Source organism: Olea europaea, chromosome 14, assembly GCF_002742605.1.
Source record: "Olea europaea var. sylvestris chromosome 14, O_europaea_v1, whole genome shotgun sequence".
In the NCBI taxonomy this organism is placed as follows: Eukaryota; Viridiplantae; Streptophyta; class Magnoliopsida; order Lamiales; family Oleaceae; genus Olea; species Olea europaea.
Window position 1 is genome coordinate 3728894 of NC_036250.1, and position 20961 is coordinate 3749854.

General features: G+C 31.8%; 1 protein-coding gene and 1 long non-coding RNA gene across 2 annotated transcripts; one reads left to right on the top strand and one right to left on the bottom strand.

Moving 5' to 3' along the window:
- Positions 1-972: 972 nt before the first annotated feature.
- Positions 973-2490, bottom strand: LOC111408825 (protein JINGUBANG-like). The gene has a single exon (XM_023038604.1). It carries the CDS (start codon positions 2430-2432, stop codon positions 1164-1166), a length of 1269 nt encoding a protein of 422 aa, XP_022894372.1. The 5' UTR covers positions 2433-2490; the 3' UTR covers positions 973-1163.
- Positions 2491-12468: 9978 nt separating this feature from the next.
- LOC111408826 lies at positions 12469-13137 on the top strand. The gene is made up of 2 exons (XR_002705367.1): positions 12469-12617; positions 12693-13137. It is a non-coding gene; the product is annotated as an uncharacterized LOC111408826 (long non-coding RNA).
- Positions 13138-20961: the final 7824 nt, after the last annotated feature.

Below are 20961 nucleotides of genomic sequence, written 5' to 3' on the forward strand. Positions count from 1 at the left end.
CGCCCACGCAAGCGCGGGTGGGACCGGTTAGCGCACTTTTTGGGGTCAACATCCATAACTAAATTTATTTATTTTTTTGGAAATTTACAAAATACAACTTTTATTTAGAGTGTATATGAGTTTGCCTGTTATATTTTAAATTTTGCATTTTACATGCTAAATTTTGCTTAGTGGTAATTAAAAAAAAAATTGCAATTTATACCATTATAAATAGTTAAACAAACCAAAATATCCCTATTTTAAAATAAAAAATAACATCCTATTCATTACATTAAGTGACGCTTTGGTCTTTTCATATCTTTTTCATATTTTTGAAAATTTTATTTTACAAATTGTCAACTTTTCACACTGCATTTTGAAATTTATCCAATTTTAAAAACATTTGTAAAAATGGCTACTTCTCAAAAAATTTTGTTTAAACTACCATTACATTCTTTTCTAAATTACAATTTTGTATTGCCATTTTGAAAAGTGATTGGACAAATTACAACAGACTGCAAACCTTTGGAGAGAGGGAGGGTGGGGGGTGAATAATATATTGATGAACAAAAATTTTTTAAAAGAAAATACATCATTAATACACACACACGGTGTGTAAAATGTTATTTAACCTTTATCTGATCTTCCATTATTTTTAAATTACATTTTCCACTTTCTTCTTTTTAATCACGCATTTCTCAATAAAATAATATTATACGCAAGCTCGAAACTTTTCCTATTTCTTAATTACACATTCTTCATCAATCTGCTATTTTAAAATGCATTCTTAGCCAAAATAATAATAATGATGATGATGATGAAGATGAGACTCAAACACGCGCTTAATATAATATATAGGGTGTGATGCATTATTTTCAATTAAAGGTATTTTAGTCTCCTTAACTGTTTATAATGGAATTTGTGTAGATTTTTTTGCCAGCAAATGTTTTTTTTTTTGTTAATATCAAGAAATATATAACAGGTAAATGCAAATTGCAGAAGTTTATAATTCTATTCTATTCCATTAACACCAATGATATTAGCAGTCATTAGTTATCATCCATACATGACTACATGAGTGCTCCATTTATAAAAGCTTTTTACCATACAAAAGTTTCCTCACCCCACACACACCAGGATCAACCATCAAAATCAAAATAACAGATTATTTGACTTTGATTTGATCAATACTTTGCTGATAGTATTGATTCCCAGTTAATATCCCCTCGAACATGTTGCACCATATCCATCTGCTGTGTATCGGACACCATTTCTGAAACGCTCCACACCTTGACAGATTTATCAAGACTCCCACTATACACAACCCATTTCTGATCGCCACCTGAGGATTCTTTATCCTTCTCCACCGTGAGACACTTGACCGGTCCGGTGTGCCCACTCAACACCGAGAGAAAAGTGTGAACCGCGGCCTCCTTCCTCCACACGCATATGGTTTTATCAGCTGAGCCACTGACCACTAGATTCCCGGCCGTGGCGAGACAGAGCACCGGCAGTTTGTGACCCCTGAGTATTCCTCCGTGTGACAACTGCTTCTCGCGCTCCCAGAAGTTCACTAGTCCATCTGATGAGCCACTGTAGAGAACCGAACCCGACTTGTTGACGGCCAATGCTGTGATGGCACATTCCTGACTCAAGAGTTTTTGCACCAAAACATGCCTAATATATCTACCATTTTGTTCTCTTTTCCATACCTTCACTGCCCCGTCAGCTGATCCAGTATAGACCACGCCGTCGAGGGTGGCAACCACCGAGTTGACAGCATCATCATGGGCCTTGACAGATTCAACACACTTTGAGCTGCTAACCCTCCAGACCTTGAACGTCCTGTCCCATGAACCAGAGTACAGAAACTCTTGTTCTGGATTCATGCTCATACAAGAAATTGCATCCGCGTGCTTTATCCATAGCGTGGTCCGTTTTCGCTTGACTTCCACATAATTTTTTGGCCTAATGGAAGCTTTGAAAATGTCAAAAAACATGGGCAAAGTCCCTACACGTTTGTGATTGCTGGGATTCTTGGAACTGATCTTCCATACTCGAATTTTTCCATCTTGATGACCAGTGAAAATCTTGTCACCCGATATAATAATTGCCTTGACAAAGCCACTGTTAGATTTGAAGGCAGAGAATTCTTTCATGTTCTTCCAAACACGAATGTTTTTACTGTCTGAACCAGTGTAAAGAATTCCATTCTTGACAGATAAGGAATATATATGGCCCTCTTTGCGAACAAACGAACCAATTAAACCATTTTGAGGCAAGTTTGTAGTCAGTACTGTCTCATTGAAATTTGACCAGGGAGATTTCATGAAAGGTGAAGTTGGGTTCCATGGGGACATCATTGTTGGAGAGGCATCCGCGCTTTGGCTGCAGAGGTCATAGGCAGAGAAGGCGAAATCCTCATCAGTGGTGGTGAACACATTATGAACCATGTTGTCTCTTCAGTCAGATTCTGAAAACGTTGTCGATCCTTTTCTTTCTTCTATCAGCAATCCAGGGGGGGGGGCGGCTTGCGAGTTTTTTTTTTATTTTTATTCCTTTCTTAATACTGTTATATTGTGTTTGAAAAAATTTCGTAGCATATCCATGAAAATCAAATTTGATTTCAAGATCAAAATGAAAATGTTCTAAGCAGAAAATGAATTGGAGGGGGGATTCCATTTTTTGTTTTGGGAGACAGAAAAACTCATTCAATTATGCAATTGATGTTTGCTAGTACTCGAATAATTTAATTATATTTTGTTCAAGGCACGCATAATTTATTTAGAGGCCAATTTGTAGTTCTTGAATGGTACGAGGAAGACATACAACGAATTTAGAGTCTTATTTACCATAATATGTAAGAGAAATGGTCTATTAGGTTCGGTGAATGGCACACTAATTAATTGCTCCCCCATCATGTATTTATTCACTAATTAATTGGTATGTTATGTCATCGATATTATCAACTTAGCCTATTAACTTATGATCACTATAAAGAGATATTAGAGGAAAATAATGTTTTAAATAATGATTTTTTGGAGAATGTGTGATTAAAAATTATGATTTTTTTTTGGATTTATGTGAAAATATTTTATTGTGTGAATGTGTGGTAAAAAATAAGTATGGGAAATAAAGAATTTTGAAATAAAGATAGTCAAACAAAAACTTGATGTGTTGGTCTTTTGTAGATATTAAAATAGCAAAAATATTATTTTTCGGTTTATAACACCCTTTTTTGGCCGCAAGTTATTATTGGTAATATATCAATTTTTCTAAAATTGTGTATAGGATCCACCTTTGGGTTAAGAAAAGTATATAAGAATATTCATTTGGAGAACTTTCTCGAGATAATAATCCAAATGGTCATTGAACTTTGTAAAAAGTTTTCAAGGGGTCACTATACTTTAAAAATCATCCAAATCATCATTGAACTTTACAAAAAGTTTTCATGAGGTCAACGAACTTTAACAATCACCTCATTCATTACTAAACTTTATAAAAAATTTCCACAGAATCACCGGACTTTGTAAAAGGTTTTACAGGGGTCATTGAATTCGGTGACCCCTGGAAAACCTTTTGCAAAGTTAAATGATGAATGAGGTTATTTTTAAATGTTAGTGACCTAGTGGAAATCTTTTGCAAAGTTTAATGACCATTTGGATTATTATCTTGATTTTTCTCTAAGATTAATTGATCATTTATAAATTTATCACAATAAACAATCCTAGGACTATTTGAGAAATGATGTATGGCCGGTCTTATGGTCCACTAATTGCATCCTCACAAGGTCAGTGGTTGACAACAACAATGCTACAAGTGACAAAAAATAGAATTGATACAAGGTTTTGGTCCACCTACTATAAAACAATTCACATTAAGTGTTTACTTCAATAATACCTTAAACGTCGCCAATTCTATTCCCTAGTAGCTAGGCAAATAATAGAAACCCATAATTCGTATTTTAACGAAGAACACGTATTTTTTGTCAAGTTCTATTAGTAAACCACAATTGAGGGAAAGAATAGGAGACGAGTATTGTGTAGTTAAGGTCAATAACATAATAATTGCAATATCGAGTAGTTAAGGCTCAATTTCAAAGACGAGAGAACGCTTACATAAATGGCTTGTAGTTGAAGAAACAAAAAATGTACATAATTTAGATATTTTCAACTTGCAAGATGTGCAAAAAAATTTTGGTGTCCTAAAATGTCGATACCCACACAACGGCCAATATGGTTTTCTCAACGATTCTTTGCCAAATATAGAAATTTGTATTAACAGTATTGTTAACTGTCCCAGGAGAAATCGACACGTAGAAAATGATTTGAACCAGAAAGAAATTCCACCGACCAATTTTTGGTCTCTTTATGATGGCTAAAATGGGTGCAATCATGCCATTTGGATGCTTACCATAGTTGTACACTAAAAGTGTGAGAGCTCCTATTACCAATTTTCGTTCTCTCGCTATAGTTTTTCGGAATTAGGGTTTTCGAGTATTTCCCATTTCGTGTCGTATTGTCCATTCTCGTTTCTGTTTACATATAGCCCTTGTTCAATTTCCATTATTTTTAAAATACATTTTTCTCTTCTTTTTTTTTTTTTTTTCCAACCACACATCTTCATTAAAATAATATTACACCCAAACACAAAATTTTTCCTTATTTTTTAACCACATATTCTCCATCAATTTTTTATTTCAAAATACATTTTACACCAAAAATAGGGCTCAAACAGGCTCATAGTCTAGAATAAATCGATCGAATTGTTTCACCCTGAATTTGTAATCCACATGTTAAAAAAATCAACATCCATAATGGAACAGTTCACATGGGAGGTGTATAAAAAATAAATAAATAAATAAAATAAAAATACTTAGGGTTAAATACACAAATGGTATATGAACTTTACTTCTTGTTTCATAATCATACATGATTTGGAATTTGTTCAATAACAACCTCCAGAATTTTTTATTTTTTATTTTCACAAACACCTGCAGTTTTATCTTTAGTTATTATTTATTTTATTAATTTATTCTGAGAATTAAATCAATTTTTACTATGAAAATAATGTTGACCTCGATGAGGAGAGGATGAGACATTTTGGGATTCTGTCATTGATCTCCACCAAGACGATATAAAATTTGGATTGGGTATAGAGCATCGCTACGATAAAGGGAATGAAGGAGATTGCATACAATACGTCTTATATTTTCCATGTGATAAAGTGACAAATCAAATAGGAGGTCTAAGATTCTTGAAAACCTGTGCTAAGATATCCATAACACGCACTTGAAATTTGGAATAACATTTAGGAATATTGATGAATTTAAGAAATTCGACAGAAAATATGTGTGAAATATAGTGAAGCTCAAATGCCCAATAAATGAGAAAGGTAGAGATGTACGCCTTCATAAAAAGTTCTACGAGAGTTAATTTTGGAACAAAATTAAATTTTATGGGAAACAATTTTGACTCACAAATATCGAGTTTGTAAGGATGAAAAACAATTTTGTAAGTTTGAGGACTTTTTTGAAACAATTTTTTTGAAATAAGGAACCATTCAGGTAGTTATCTCATCACATGATACATGTTCACCATTATTGGTTTCAGAGAGAGAAAGAAGAGAACAAGGAAAGTCACAGATTTCCTTTAGTCTTGTTGGAATTGCAATTGAGGGACTTCGGGCGATTTACACTAAAGAGTTTAGGGCATTTAGACTTTTATTGTACACTTTGTCATTGTTGTCAATTTTGGGTAGTTAATTATCAACGTGCCATGAGGTCACCATTATACCATCACATGGGAAACTACTGCACCTGCTTGAGGCTTAGCCTTCATTTCGAAGAATTTATAAATGGCTTAATAATTTTTAAATATATAAAAATGACTGGTTTATAATTAGATATTACTTGTAGATCCATTGAAAGCACGGGCGGACCTGGGGGGGTTTTATAGGGGCAATTGACCCTCTAGATTTTTGGGGGGGGGGGGGGGGGGGTTTTTTTTTTTTTTTTTTTTTTTTTTTTTTTTTTTTTTTTTTTTTTTTTTAAGGGGGGGAATTTTGCTTAGCTTTTTTTTTTTATTAGAAGATACCCTATAAATTTTATTTTTGACCCCTTAACCCAAGTCGTCTGGGTCCGCCACTGATTGGTAGCTGGAAATAAAAAGTAAAGTTAGATCATTTATAAATGATTTACAGTAAATCTTTCTTTAGGAGTTAAAATTAGTAAAAACATAAATAGTTGTAGTTTTATCCAAAGTTTATTGTATCAACCCTTTAAGTTAGAATTGAACCTTAACGACTGACTAAAAACTATTAGAATTTGACTTGAAAAATTCTTCTGAAAGTTCTAAATATCCAACCCTTGATTTTCTATGGAACTGCAAATCGACGTATATCTCAAATTTTCAGTATTTTTTTCTTCAATAAAGAACTCTTGCATGTGCATGTGCATCCAGCAGAGAAAGACTGAGCCAAAATTTACTCCAAATATAAAACAAGAATTTCTGAGATAATGCATAGAGCAAGTGGATAGTTACGCATTTCGAAAGATTGTATGGTTTTCTTGTGATAGTTGAGATTATAGCATTCTTCAGGGTAAGTTTACAGGGACCCACAAACACACCTCTCATTTGAATCATATGGTAGACATGCTTTCCTAGAAAAGGAGTGTGAATAATTTTATTTTATTTATTTATTTTTATTTTTTTTATATGACGGGGAACCCGTAGCCGTCACCTTTCGGGTGCACATTGAGTAAACTTTGAGCTGACGTAATAGCCTGCAAACCACACTAAGCAAATAAACCACACTAGACAAGTTCGGCGTGACAGACTCGACCGAAAAAGTGTCGATAGGGGGAATCGAACTCGAAACCAAAGGTCTCCGAACTCACGTACTCCACCAACTCGGCCACCTCATAAGGGGTTCAAAAAGAGCGTGAATATTGATTTCATATTTAATGGACAAACCAACCGTTTGAAATCCCCCCCCCCCCGGAAAAAATGCATTTTGGAACAGTGATTTGATGGAGAATATGAAGTTAAAATATAAAGAAAAATTTAGAATTAAAAATAAGTGAAAAGAAAATATACTTTTAAGAAAATGGAAATCAAATAAGGCTATATATTTCATAGAAAAAAGGTTAACTAAAAAGAATCTAATATTTAAACCTTTGATGCAAACTTTTTTGCATTTTAAATAGGGAAAATTACAGCCACTATACTAAACCTTTCATTTAATTTCAAACTATATCCAAACATTTCATTTGTATCATCAAATGTATCAAACTTTTCAAAAATCCGCACTTAGAGTCCAAATGAATGGAAACCATTGGTTTGACAATTAGTTGACCAGAAAATTGAACTTAACCATAATTTTGACTAGGTTTAAAAGAACAAAATGGTAATTTCACATTTTTAACATAAAACATAATATAATATATTGATTATTAAATGATACAAAAAAACAAAAATCAAAACAAATACCACCACCACCATCACCTTCTTCCTCGAACCCCTTTACCACATAATAGCCACCCATCCAACGCCAATGCCACCGCCACACTAGCCACCATCGATCGTGCCAATGAAGACCTCATATTCTCTCTTAACCTCATAATCAATCCCATCCCATATCTAGAATTTTTTTTTTTTTTAAATTCATCTCTCAACCACATAATCGATCACATCAAAGATCTAAAATTTTTCAATGGAGACCCAAATCATCAACAGTAACGCCTGGCCACATTGAACAACTAGCAAAATAGTGGTGGATTGTATTGTGTTTGTGACTGACAAGACAAATGAAGTAGGTCTATGAATTAGTTGATTTTTGTTAATATCTTTTTGGAACTTCTTTAGTTGATTTCTGGTGAATTAGTTGTGGGTTCTAGTTGTGGTGGTTCAATAGGTGGTCAGTGGCGGATCTAGGGGACGGCCAGCTAGGGCGGCCGGCCTAAGGGATCCACCGGTATATATATATATATATATATATTGTTTGTAATACATTAAATTTTTACTTTATATTTCTCATAATTAATTTTATTTTCAAACATCCCTTGTAGCTTGCTTGGTGAGAGTCAGTCATATCATACTTCAAGTCTTGTGTTCGAATCATTGTTAATGGATTTGTTATGTGTTATTTTTATTCTATAAATTTTACCAAAATTTAATAAAGGAGGGACAATGAGGATTTGAACCTGTGATCTCAAGTAAGGGTTATGGTAAACTTAACAATTATGGTACATCTTGAATTGTGTTATTAAATTTAACAAAATGATATTTGTTAGATTTTGATTGTTTAATGCAAACAATTTTAAATATTCGAATTCATACTCTTCCTTTGAATTATACAAAATTTGGCAATAATGTTATTTGATGAGTTCTATTTATTTTTATAACAGAATTATATATATTCAGTTTGAACAAAATAATTTTTATATTTATACTTTAGGCCTTGTTCGATTTCCTTTTTTTTTTAATCTACATTTTTCTTTTTTCTTTTCATCCATACGTTCTTCAATTAAATAATATTACACGTAAATTCAAAAATTTTCTTTATTTTTTGTCACATGTTCTCCATCAAATCACCATTCCAAAATGCATTTTTTGTAATAATAAAAAAAAAGATATCAAAAGGACTTTTAATATTTTATTGCGGCCAACGGTAAATGGTCAACGGCAGCCCGTACTGACTCAAACTCCTGGATTCGCCCCTGTAGGTGGTGATATTTTTGAGTTCAACCTGAAGTGGTAGTTCAACAGGTGGTGTTAGTGGGTTCTTGCTGTGACAGCTGGTGTTAGTGTTCAATAGGTGGTGGTGTTACAGGTGAATGGAATGGCATGATGAGATGCTATTGATGAGACGGAGAGCTGGGATTTAGGACGGTGCGTTATTTCGACAGTGGAGAGGCAATAAGTTGCAGGTGACGAAGATGGAAAATATAGTGTATGGATCCAACCCATGGTGTTTTGGGTTTGATTTTGGTATAGAAATTTGAGTGAGGCAACAAAAATGGTTAAGTTGGTGGTGTGAATAGCGAGATTCTGGTGGTGCCACCTCCTTAGAGGCAATTGTGGTGTCGAAGTCGTGGAGGAGGCGATGGTGATGGTGGAGGCGTTGTTAGGTGGGGGACGTTGACTTTGGGGTAAGGGGTTGGAATGGGGTCGATGGTGGAGGTGAGTGGTTTTGGTTCTTATTTTTTTGTTTTTTGTTTTTTGATTTATTAGTTGATATAATTTTATTTTTTTTCGAAAAATGTAAATTTACCACATTACCTTTTTATAAGTTGGTCAAAATAAGTCAAACTCTAATTCTCTAGTCAACTAAAGGTCAAACCAACGATTTTCATTCATTTGGATTCTAAGTGCGAATTTTTGAAAGGTATGATACCCATGACGTACAAATGAAAGGTTTGAATAAAATCTGCAAATAAATGAAAGATTTAGTACAGTGGTGCAATTTTTCCTTTTTAATATTAGGATAACTTTACTTTAATTTTCTGAACTCGGTATACGGGTATAGTATAAATATAAATAGCATAAATTTTTTTTTTAAATAGAGAAACGGTACAAAATCAAGCAATATAGAGTATTTAATGAATTTTCAACTTGCTTTAATGAATTATTTTGAAATATTACTTTAGATTGATTTGTTATTTATTTGTCAGTCATATTTAATAATTTTATTAATTATATAATAATATTTACAGATAATCGTAGCAAAAGCTCCAAACATTTGAAACACTAGCAGACTTTTTTCAAAATTTTCATTTGTTGTAGTTATCAGCCCTAACTTTTCAAATCGTTGCATGTAAGGCTCTTTTGGACAGTTTTCCATCCAAAATGTCATTAGCTGACCACCAAAATTAGGTTTTACCACATTTTAATCAATTTTAAAATGACAAAATAGTAACTTCCTATTTATCACGTTAAACAATTAAAAAACATAAATTAAAAAATAAATAAAAGAAAAACATAAAAGTCTCTCTTCTTTATCCATCCCCACTCCAAACCACCCCAAAAATCAAAATCACACAACCATCTTCAACTGTTAGCCTCGACGCCGATGCTGACGCCTCCTCCATGGATCTATAAATGGTGAGTGGGTTAATGAATTTTTCAAATAGATTGGCTGGAAGAAGATTAAACAAGAATTAAATAAGTTGTTTGGTGAGGATTAAAATTAAATTTTTAGTAGATTTTGATAGAAGTTTTTGAAATGTGTGGTTGAAAAGTTATGGGACCTATGAAAGATGTGGTTAATATTGATTGTTTAACTAAGTCAAACAGGGGCAAAAGCTTTCAATTGTTCAAGCTTGTCTAAAAAAAATTTTCGAATCAACTCCAGGATCTCCAAAAGAAAAATGGCTTCTTGTGGTAAAGGGAGGAGGTCAAATGGTCAAGAAGAGGAAAGCTTGCTACATGTATATGGTGGTGACGTGGGAAACCAAGAAGGTGATGAAAGAGGAGCCATGGTGAGGAAGTGAGAAGTATTAACCAGAATGTTGGTGCTGAAGAGGGAATCCTCCAGCAAGAAGTTGGTGGTGGACTATTGGGGATGCATAAGGTGGTGCAGGGATGAATGGAGGACTAGCTTAGGGTGTCACCACCGACATTGGGCTGCACAATAACATGGAAGATGAAGCTAGAATTATTTCGAATTTGTTATGACTTCCTGCGCAAAATCAAGGGGCAGTCTCTTGCCAGAAAGTCATGCTAAAGTTCACTACTTTTGTGTTTTTGATGGTCATGATGGTTCTTCCAATTAGATGGAATCATGGCGGCAAGTGGTGGTGGTGGCGGGTTTATTTTTCTGGTTTTAGGTTGAGGGGTTGGGGGATGGGAGAGAAATAGTTACATTTTTTTTTTATTGGTGGTTTTTGATTTAATTTTTCTATTGTTTAATGTGATAAATAAAAAGTTACCATTTTGTCCTTTTAAAATAGATTAAAATGGGATCAAACCTAATTTTAATGGTCAACTAATGGCATTTTAGATGAAAATTGTTCAAATGGGCTTTACATACAATGATTGGAAAAGTTAGGGACGATTGCAATAAATAAAAGATTTGAGGAAAGTCTATTAGTGTTTCAAATGTTTGGAACTTCTGTTGCAATTATTCCTAATATTTATAACGGTATTGAGATTTTCAACTGGCTTTAAACTATTTTATAATATTCGTTTATTTTGATTTTTTAATTATTTGTCGAACATATTTGGGAAAAAATATCATATTCAATAATTTTTCTAAATTTTATACTAAGATTTATAATGGTATTTTTTAACGAAAATGATTTCATATAAATGAAAAGTATATCTTGAGAAATAAGAAAAGAAAAATATAAAGTTTAATAACCATTTTAAAATAGAATAGAAGGGTAAAATGAGAAACGCATATTTTACTTTTAGTTGAGAGAGAAAATCTGTCATAAAAAAAATAAATTTCAAGTGAATTTTATATATGGACTCAAAATAATTGTATATATGGACTCAAAAGAATATGCTAGTTGCTGTACCTTCTTTTAATAAAATAATTTTATATATGGACTCAAAAAAATTTTAAAATTTTTTAATCACATATTCTTAAAAAAAAGATTTATTATTCACAAATTCTTTTCTATAAAAATCTGTACTAAACAGCTCGATGTCTATCATTAATCTACTGTATAGCTTCGGATCGGCCATGTTTATTTTTAGGCAAACAGCGATGAATGATCTTGAACACTGCCAAGTCCCCCCAACATAATAAATCCATGGAGAACAAATGACCAGTTGAAAGAATATTTAACAATTTTCATCTAATGCCAACACCTAAATTAAATGTTTGGAGATTTAAAAAGAATAAAACTGATATTAAATTCCAATGACGCTAACCAGCCAGCTAGCATTACTCGTCAGAAAATAAAAATAACGGAGATCCACTTGCTATAAATCAGAAAGTTTGATGAACCCCATCACCAATTTCCCCTGAATAAATTAATTAGTAGATGTGACAAGATTCCATCTAAAACAAGATGATAAGATCGAATGGCATGAAGCAACAGAAATGTTTCAAAGTCTTCATGGGAATCCACAATCCTACGAGAATAATGTACTGCCCAAGCTCTCTATATAGGAACCCTTATCCTTCTTAATTGATTCTCACAAGTAACACCTTTAATTTCCATTTTCATTCAACCACAATTATGTGTTCTTCAGTATCAGGAAAAGATCTGTCTAGTATTTCAGAAACCGAAAACAAGATAGAAGATGACATTGAGGATGAAGAAAATGAAAACCATATCATCACCACTCATTTGTACTTGAAACCAGCACACACACGTGATACACTTGACAAGAATGTCGTTCTCCGTCGCATTCGCCACCACCGCAAGCGTGTCAACAAGGTTAAGTCTGCCGTTCAAGGTCTTTTCGGCTCTCCCTTCTCTTCAAACACCAATAAGACTCCAAACACTCAAATCAAATGGGAAGATGATCCTTTTGTCAGAAAATTGGAGCAAGTATTGGATTGATTGATTCAATTGAGGAGTTACCCAAGATCGTATTAACCTGTAAAAGGTTCTATTGGGTCCAATTTGTTGCAATGACATCATTTCTCCCGGCAATTGGAGGCGAATTCATCTCGGGTGCAAAGTGAGTGTTTTTCCCTTTTTTTGAGCCTGAAAATTTGAATTGATGCATTATTTGATGATATGAAACCATGGTTAGATGTAGCTTGGAGTGTAGAAGAGACTAATATATGTTGATTGTGATGGGTGTTATTGAAAGGATTGTTGCCGCTAAGTTTTTTGGCCGCGAATGTTGAGAGGTTTGGTGGTTATCAAGGTGCGTTTGGGGGCGACGTGAGGCGGGGATGGAGGTCGGGACTGTTGGGCGGGTGAGGCTGAGACCGGTGGTGGTGACAACCAGCGGCCTAGGGGGCAGGATCGTGGCCGACGGTGGCGGTGGACGTGGTTTTGAAGTTTGAACTCAGTTCAATTTCTTCCTTCTTCTTTTTTTTTTATTTTTTGTTTTTTGTATATATAACATGTTTTAATTCAAGAAAATCCACGTGTATAGCATTTGCTTGACTTGGCACACATCAGCAAGCCGTGTCAGCATTTGGTCAATTTTTAAATGGAATTTGAGCTCGATGACTAAGGAGATTACAAAATGGAAGTTTAGTAATGAATGAGATGGTTTTTAAAGTTCAGTAACCTCGTAGAAATCTGGTGTAAAGTTCAGTAACTATTTGGACAATTCACTCCCCTTTTCATGTTTCGGTGATATTATGTTTCATATCAGTTCAATAACACGAAATGATTAAATAATATGTTTGTTATTTAATTTACTTGGAATTGATTAGCAATAATGTATATTAATCACTTACATCACTGGTTTTCGATCCCTCTTTTAATTTTAAAATTTCCAAGTGAATAAGTCACTTTTGTAAAGCCTTATCTCTAATGGAATTTCACCTTTTTGACTATTACTATATGCTGAAAATGGAATATCACTTTTTTTTTTCTTTCACTACTTTTGAGTTAGCATTTCATGATAATTCAAGATCTAGCAAGCTACTTCCACTTGAGTTCCGTTAGACAAGGAAAGGGAATGTAGGTAAGGGGAAGGTTTGCAAGTTGATGCTCCATAATCCGTGTTGAAAGATATCAAGTACGAATTTATTTTATTTTATTATTATTTTTTTTTAATTCATATCACCACAAAGAAAGAGGAATACGGTTTGACCAGCAAAAAGTTTGCCCATCTAACGACACATAGGAGATTATCATATATTCCCTACTTACGAATAAAAGAACCGAGCTCCACATACAGGAGCTCAATTCACAAGGGTCATACAAACCCCTCACTGTAGGAGGGTCTGACCCCATAGCAATTAAAGAAAAAAGGTGGGGCCCGCCCCATCTTCTCTCACATTTGGCAGGGCCTGTGAATACCTCAAGCTTTTTTCCGAATAAAATGACATGCTTTCACATAAAATAAAAACGAATGACAGCCAATGATTGAAATGACAATCATATGCAGATTATCTCCGGCTGGGGTGTACATGGGGAGTGGCTTGGGGGTCATCCCGACTTTTGGGCATTTATTTTTGGGAAAATTGCAGTCGAGATACCAAACCTTTCGTTTATTAGTAGATTTTGTCCAAACCTTTAGTTTGTACCACCTACAATTCCAAACATTTCAAAAATATGTACCGGAGGTTCAAATGGATGGAAACCGTCCGTTTGACCGTTAGTTGACCAAGAAAAGTAAATGTTGACCTATTTTTATCAATTGAAAAGGGTAAAAAAGTGAAAGTTACTTAACCCTATAATAAAACAATTAAAATAAATAAATAAAACATTAAAAAATATACTATTCATCTTCTTCTTCTTCACCCACCCCACCCCCACCCGCACGCCACCCTACCCCACCCCACAAAGCATGGTAAAATGGGGATTTCTAGGGTTCCTCAAGCACAAGCTCAAATCTAATCCAAATACAAAATCGTAGACTAGGTAAATATGCTCACGGGAAATTGAAATGCCAAGTAGTTTGACTATGCTCATGTAGTGGATTTTGCTAATCACCAACAGCTTCTCTTTAACACTGGAGGTTGCGGGTAGGGTGGCGTGCGGGTGGGGAGGTTGTGGGTGAAGAAGGAGATGAATATTATTATTATTTTTTTTTTATGTTTTAGTTATTTATTTTAATTATTTTATTATAGGGTTAAGTAACTTTTATATTTTTATTCTTTTCAATTGGTTAAAAATTGATCAATGTTTAATTTTATTGATCAACTAACAGTCAAATGGACGACTTCCATCCATTTGGATTTCGGGTGCGAATTTTTAAAAGATTTGTTACCTCCTATGGCACAAACTAAAGGTTTGAGCAAAGTCTGCTAATAAACAAAAGGTTTGGTACTTCGATTGCAATTTTCCCTTTATTTTTTTTCATTTTCTTTATTTTTATCTCAATTTTTGAAGTCATTATAGATGTTAAATAGAATTGAATTATTGTACTCTTAATAGCATTTCAAATAGCTCACGGCCTAGTTTCTATGTCGCTAATGCGGCAGGAAAATGTCACTCATTGTAAATGTTACAGCTTGCAAGTAAATCATTTCAAACTATTATTTCGAAAATTTTGATAACATGCTAATTTTAAAAATTCTTCGATGTTCGTACACTAATCAAATTCACAAACGTCATCTCAAAACTTGTTTCAAGAACTGTATTATAGACAAATCGAATGGTTCAAACATACATCATAAATAGTTAAATGTGTGTCAAATGTGAGTCTTAAAAAGATACGTCTCACTCGTTTTTTCTTTAAAAAATTTTCAATTATTTCATTAACATTAATTTTTGTGAGCGACAATTTACATCATTTTATTAGGAAATTTTATATGGGATATGACATCAAAAATTTTATAAATTTTACATTCGAAAAAGACATATACCATGTGAATTTTTCAACGTAAAATTTGGATGTAAATTTGCACGGAGTATGATTTATTTTGGATGTGCATTTTCCGACGTAAAATTTCTCATAATTTTTTTGAAAGTTTGATTATTTCCCCCTAATTCAAAATCTCTGCGTCCACAACTGCTCTCCAGTATGTGAAGATGTATGTGAAAGCTCACAAATGACTAACCAAGAGGGGGTGAATTGATTTTTAAAACATTTTCTAAAATTAATTCAGATATAAACCTATGTATCAACAAATACATCAATTAAAAAAATATAGGCAAATAAGAAAGCAAGTAAAGACTAAATTGATAAATTCAAATATTAAGTACAAGTATAAAAGCGATAAGTAAAAGGGAGAGAGAATAAAAACGATATAATTGTGGAGGTTCGATCTAAAGTAATGATTTATGTCCATTGTTACCAAACTTTCTGGCACGAGTAAGACATTTTTACTATGTTGATTGACTTATGGTGCACTCCAACCCTTTACAATGCTTTCAGTGAATTATAAATAAGAAGCACCTATCCTTTATAAAGTTGAACTTTACGGGATCTCAATACGACTCACTCTATTGAGCTTTACGGGACCTCAATACGACCCACACGATGACTTACAACAAGGAGCATCAATTCTTACACAATGTTGAGTTTTCCGAGATCTCAACACAACCTACACTTTATGAAAATGATTTTACAATCAAATCCTCTCTTAATAAATAATACAAAACAAATTAAATACAAAAAGAGGCTAACACTTTAATGAATAGTAACAAATTATAGTTCAAGTGTTAGATGAAATTTTTTTTATGAAAATGACAATTGAAAATTAGATTCAACCAATCAAAGTGTTTTAATTAGAATATGATGAAGAATAAATGTAATATAAATTCAAATAATATTCTCAAGAAATATTTTTTTTTTAATGAATGATTATAATAAATCAAGTACTAAGAGAAAAATTGAGAAACTTTGATGGAGTAAGTTCAAAAAGATCTTCGCAAAAAAATCTCTATTTGATGAATGAGTGTAATATATTTAGCACTAAGAGAAAAATAGGAAACTTTGATGAATAAGATAATTTTATAAATTTGATTCAATCAATCAAAATTTTCAATATAAAGAAGTTGAAAAGTTAATGCAATATAAGTACAACAATCTTCTTCAAAAATATATTTCCATTTTAAAATTAATATAAATAAGTTAAGAACAAAGAGGGATGAAAAACTTTGATGAGAGAAATTGATTCAAGGAATTTGATTTAACAATTAAAATTTTCAATATGAAGAAGTGGAAAGATTTATGCAGTGTAAGTGTAAATAACTTGTTCAATAATATATCCTCTTTTAAGAATGATATAAATAAGTTAAATACAAATAAAAATGAAAAACTTTGATGAGAAGGATGATTAAGGAGTTTGAATCAATCAAAAAATTTTATATAAGGAGACAAATGAAATGAATGCAAAGGAAAGCTCAAAAAATTCTTAAAACAAAAATATTTCACTTTTATAAACTTTAAATTCTTATGAAGAATGGAAAGAATGAGAATATTTATGGAGTTCAAAAACGTAAAAAAATCTGAAAGTTCGAAAGTTATGTTCGGTCAATCGCCTCTTGTCCGGAAGATCAATATAACTGTTTGTACAACAAAAAATAAATGCCAAAATAGTCAAATTTTGGACTGTTGGAGGGGATTCGGTCGACCGACTCTTTGGACGGTTAACCGCCTCGACAACGCAATCTTTTTACATTTTGGTCTTGTTTGTTCTAATTTGAAAGTTTTGAAGTGCATGGAATTTTGAAAAATATTTTTAATTAATTTTTCATGATAATTTTTTTTTAATTCCAAATATCACTTTTAAAAGTTATTTTTTATTTGATCAAAACGTTGCATTCGAATAACTTTTTAATGCACAAAAATTATTTTTAATACATAAAAAGATTTTGAGCTAGATCATTCATTGCCAAATATCAAAGTATTTAGTACATTTACATTTAACCTAAGAAATCAAGTATTTGATCTTCCTCTGAAGTTTGACTTTTAAATTATTGAATGTGTGACTTCGATCTTGACCTATTTCTTTGATACTGTCTCTCGTGCTCTTGATCTTTGTTCGTCTCGAATGATTTTATTTGAGTGCTTAATGCTTAATAGATTTTAACATAGAACTATCATCACTCAAAATAAATTGTTAGAAATAATATTAATCTTGTTTATTATGATCAAAACATTGAGGATCAAGTCGACCATAGATCAACAATATGTTACATGGGTTTCATGCCACCATGACAATTAAATCGTGACTAGGAATATATGGACATAATGCATAAATGGGGCTGAATTTTTTCCTAGTTGTATGGATAGTGTACATGAGAGTAATATGATTTGGATTTAGTGATTTGTAACAAGATTTTAAAGCTCGACAATGAAAAAAAAATTGCTGAATTGATATAAAAAGTTTAGATATTCATGCTGATAAGACGTTATGCACTAGAGAGAAAATATTTAGAATCAAAATCCCATATTTATAGAGAATAATTAAGGTTATGAGGGATATAACAGCTTTTAAAACCCCCCCCCCCCCCCTCTTCTTTTTTTGTCAATAATTCATTTAGAATAGTAATTTGATGGAGAATAGGTGGTTAAGAAATAATAACAAATATTGAGTTTGCGTGTAATATTATTTTATTGAACAACGTATGATTGAAAATAAAAGAGAGAAAAATGTATTTTGAAAATAATAGGAACCAAACAACGGCATAGTTGAAAATATTAATTTTTATTACATTTTTTCTAGTATACAACTACATTATTTAATGATTTATATAAGAATAGTTTATATTTATTGATAATAATGCACATTAAATAGAGACAAATTAGAAAAAAACTAAAAAATTAATTATGCTCTTAACAAAGAAAATGACCTATATTTAAAATAGACAGAAACAAAAGCAAGCATATTTTTATGGAATGGAGGAGTAAAAAATAGAGAATCAACAATATTTTATTTAAAAATTCAAATATTGACTACATTGCATCCGGAAATTCAAAAAAAAAAAAAAAAGATAAATAAATATCGTAGTCGCCCAAAAAAAAAAACAAAAAAAATTATTTCTCGATTAATGAAGATATATTTTCAAGTTAACTAAAAAACTAAAATGGAAAACTCATCGTCTTTCCAGAATCATCTTATGGTTCGCCTTCGACATCTCAGGCTTATTTTAGAATGAAAAGAATAATTGAAAATGTAATATATTTACAAGGTCAAAGTTTTGAAAATGTTACTTCTTGGACACTTAAGACAGAATGGAGGTATAATCATGGAATATATTTAAATAAAAAAAATGTGAAAATATGTTATCGTGGTCAAAGGTTTGAAAACGTTACAATTATGACAGCATGGTTGCGGAATATATTTATATTAAAAAATATATACAATTTTAAAATATAATTCCAACCTCTTGAAAATGATTCTGAGCATAAACCTGCTAGTCCAAGACAAAGCGATGCAAATGGAAACAAAAGGAATGGCACAACAGCATTAAAATAAAATTTGGTATGTTACAACTTGCAAGACTTTGGTAGGAAATGTAATGTTTTTTTATACGAGCTAAATTGACGAGTTCTAATGTTAAGACTATAGTTTATTTTTGAAAATTTACAAAATACACCGTTTATATTGAATTTAGGGAGTCGTCGTAGGGATTTATCCCTAAAAAGTCTATTTACATTTTACACACAAATTATTTTCTAAATACATACGTTTGCATAATATTTTTTATTGCAAGGTAACTAATGGCACATTTTGCTTAAAAAATTAAAAATTAAAAATATAATATAATAATTTTTTGTTCACAATAATTTTTTTTTAATTATGTAATACTTTACATTTTAACTATTTTATGACTTTTAAAAAAATTAATTATTCTATTTTTCATTTAAAATATTTTTCTTTCTCATTCACTTCGTTCTTCAAAAACTAATTTTTTTTGTAGAGTCTCTTGATTTGATTATTAACCTTTTCTTTTTCTACTGCAAATTTTGAAAACGACTAGATAACTTTAGTTTTTATTTTAATAGCACGAAAGAGAACCAAAATAAAAAGAGAGTACACATACATTTCTAAATAGTTTTCAGGTTATAGAATATATAAAGCTAATAATCCAACTTAAAACGAATTAAAAATTAATTTTAAGCTACAAAATAATAACCAATATAAAAAATTATTTTATATGATTTTTATAATTTTTATATCATAGACATAACTTTTAGTTAAAATATGAAAAAGTTTCATTTTATAACGTTGAATAAAAATCAAATGAAGTTTTTATCTATACTTTTCAATCAATATTAAATCCTAAAGCCAATTTCTTATTTCTTAAGTTGAAACTCAAGGAAACGAATAAAATAAAACTTGTAAGATAAAAACGTTTTATTAAGATAACGGCTTCTAGCAATTAAATTTTGAAAAATGTTAAAATAATAAACGAAATAGTATGCAAATTGTTGTATAATTTAATATATAGGGTGTGACATTTTATTTAAAATTAAAGGTATTTTTGTATCTTTAGTTTTTCCTGCTTTTATTATTGTGGGTTTAATTTGAAGCTGTTAGAAAAGAGCTTGCATTATTGTTTATTTTATTTGCCTTAAGCAGCTCACTCTTCAACATCAAAAAACTACCTAGGTCCTGTTTGTTTCCAATTTTTCTGTCCAAATTTAATCCATTTTTGGATCATTGTTCCACTGTTAGCCGTGATTGTCGACTTCTTCTCTCACAATGGATCCCACGTGCTAGCAAAAAAGGTCAAAAATACATTATTTTCTTCAAACAACTAAGAATAAACAGGATTTAACCTCACTCCTGTCTTTTGCACCACTGGACTATGTCCGGAGGGCACGTTGAAAAGTTGTCTTGAAACTACACGAAGTGTTAGAAAGAGATACAACTATTAGTATTTGTCTATACTTGAAGAGACACACTTGTTGGAAAGGACATGTCCAAAAGACAAGATTTTTATCGAAATAGATACGACCTCCTAGTAAAAATATAATAAAATATATTGTCACGTATTTTTACCTAGCTTAATTGATATTTCACCATATTTTAGTTCCATGTCCAACATTTTTCATGTTTTAAGCTGCTCACGTTTGACCTTAATCGAACATTCATTTCCATTGGTTCAAGAAACTACCCGTAGAGTAGAATATATTCGGCACGAAGTTCTGTACTCAATTAGTGGGTCTCACTAGCTAGTTGGTCAAAGATGATCAAATTCGACTTTTACTAATCAATTTCCAGCATTTTTTTTATTCAAAAAACTCCAAAACTATGACAGCTAGATTTACCAAGTTGATGTCTTGCTATATCATTAAATAATGTCGATTCCTCACCATGATCACAATCATAACAAACTGACTAACTCGAAAGAATGCCATGATCACATTAAAATTGTCAAAGCTTTAACAAACCAAATCTCATGCTCAATAGGCCAAGCTACGAGGACGAGATCATATC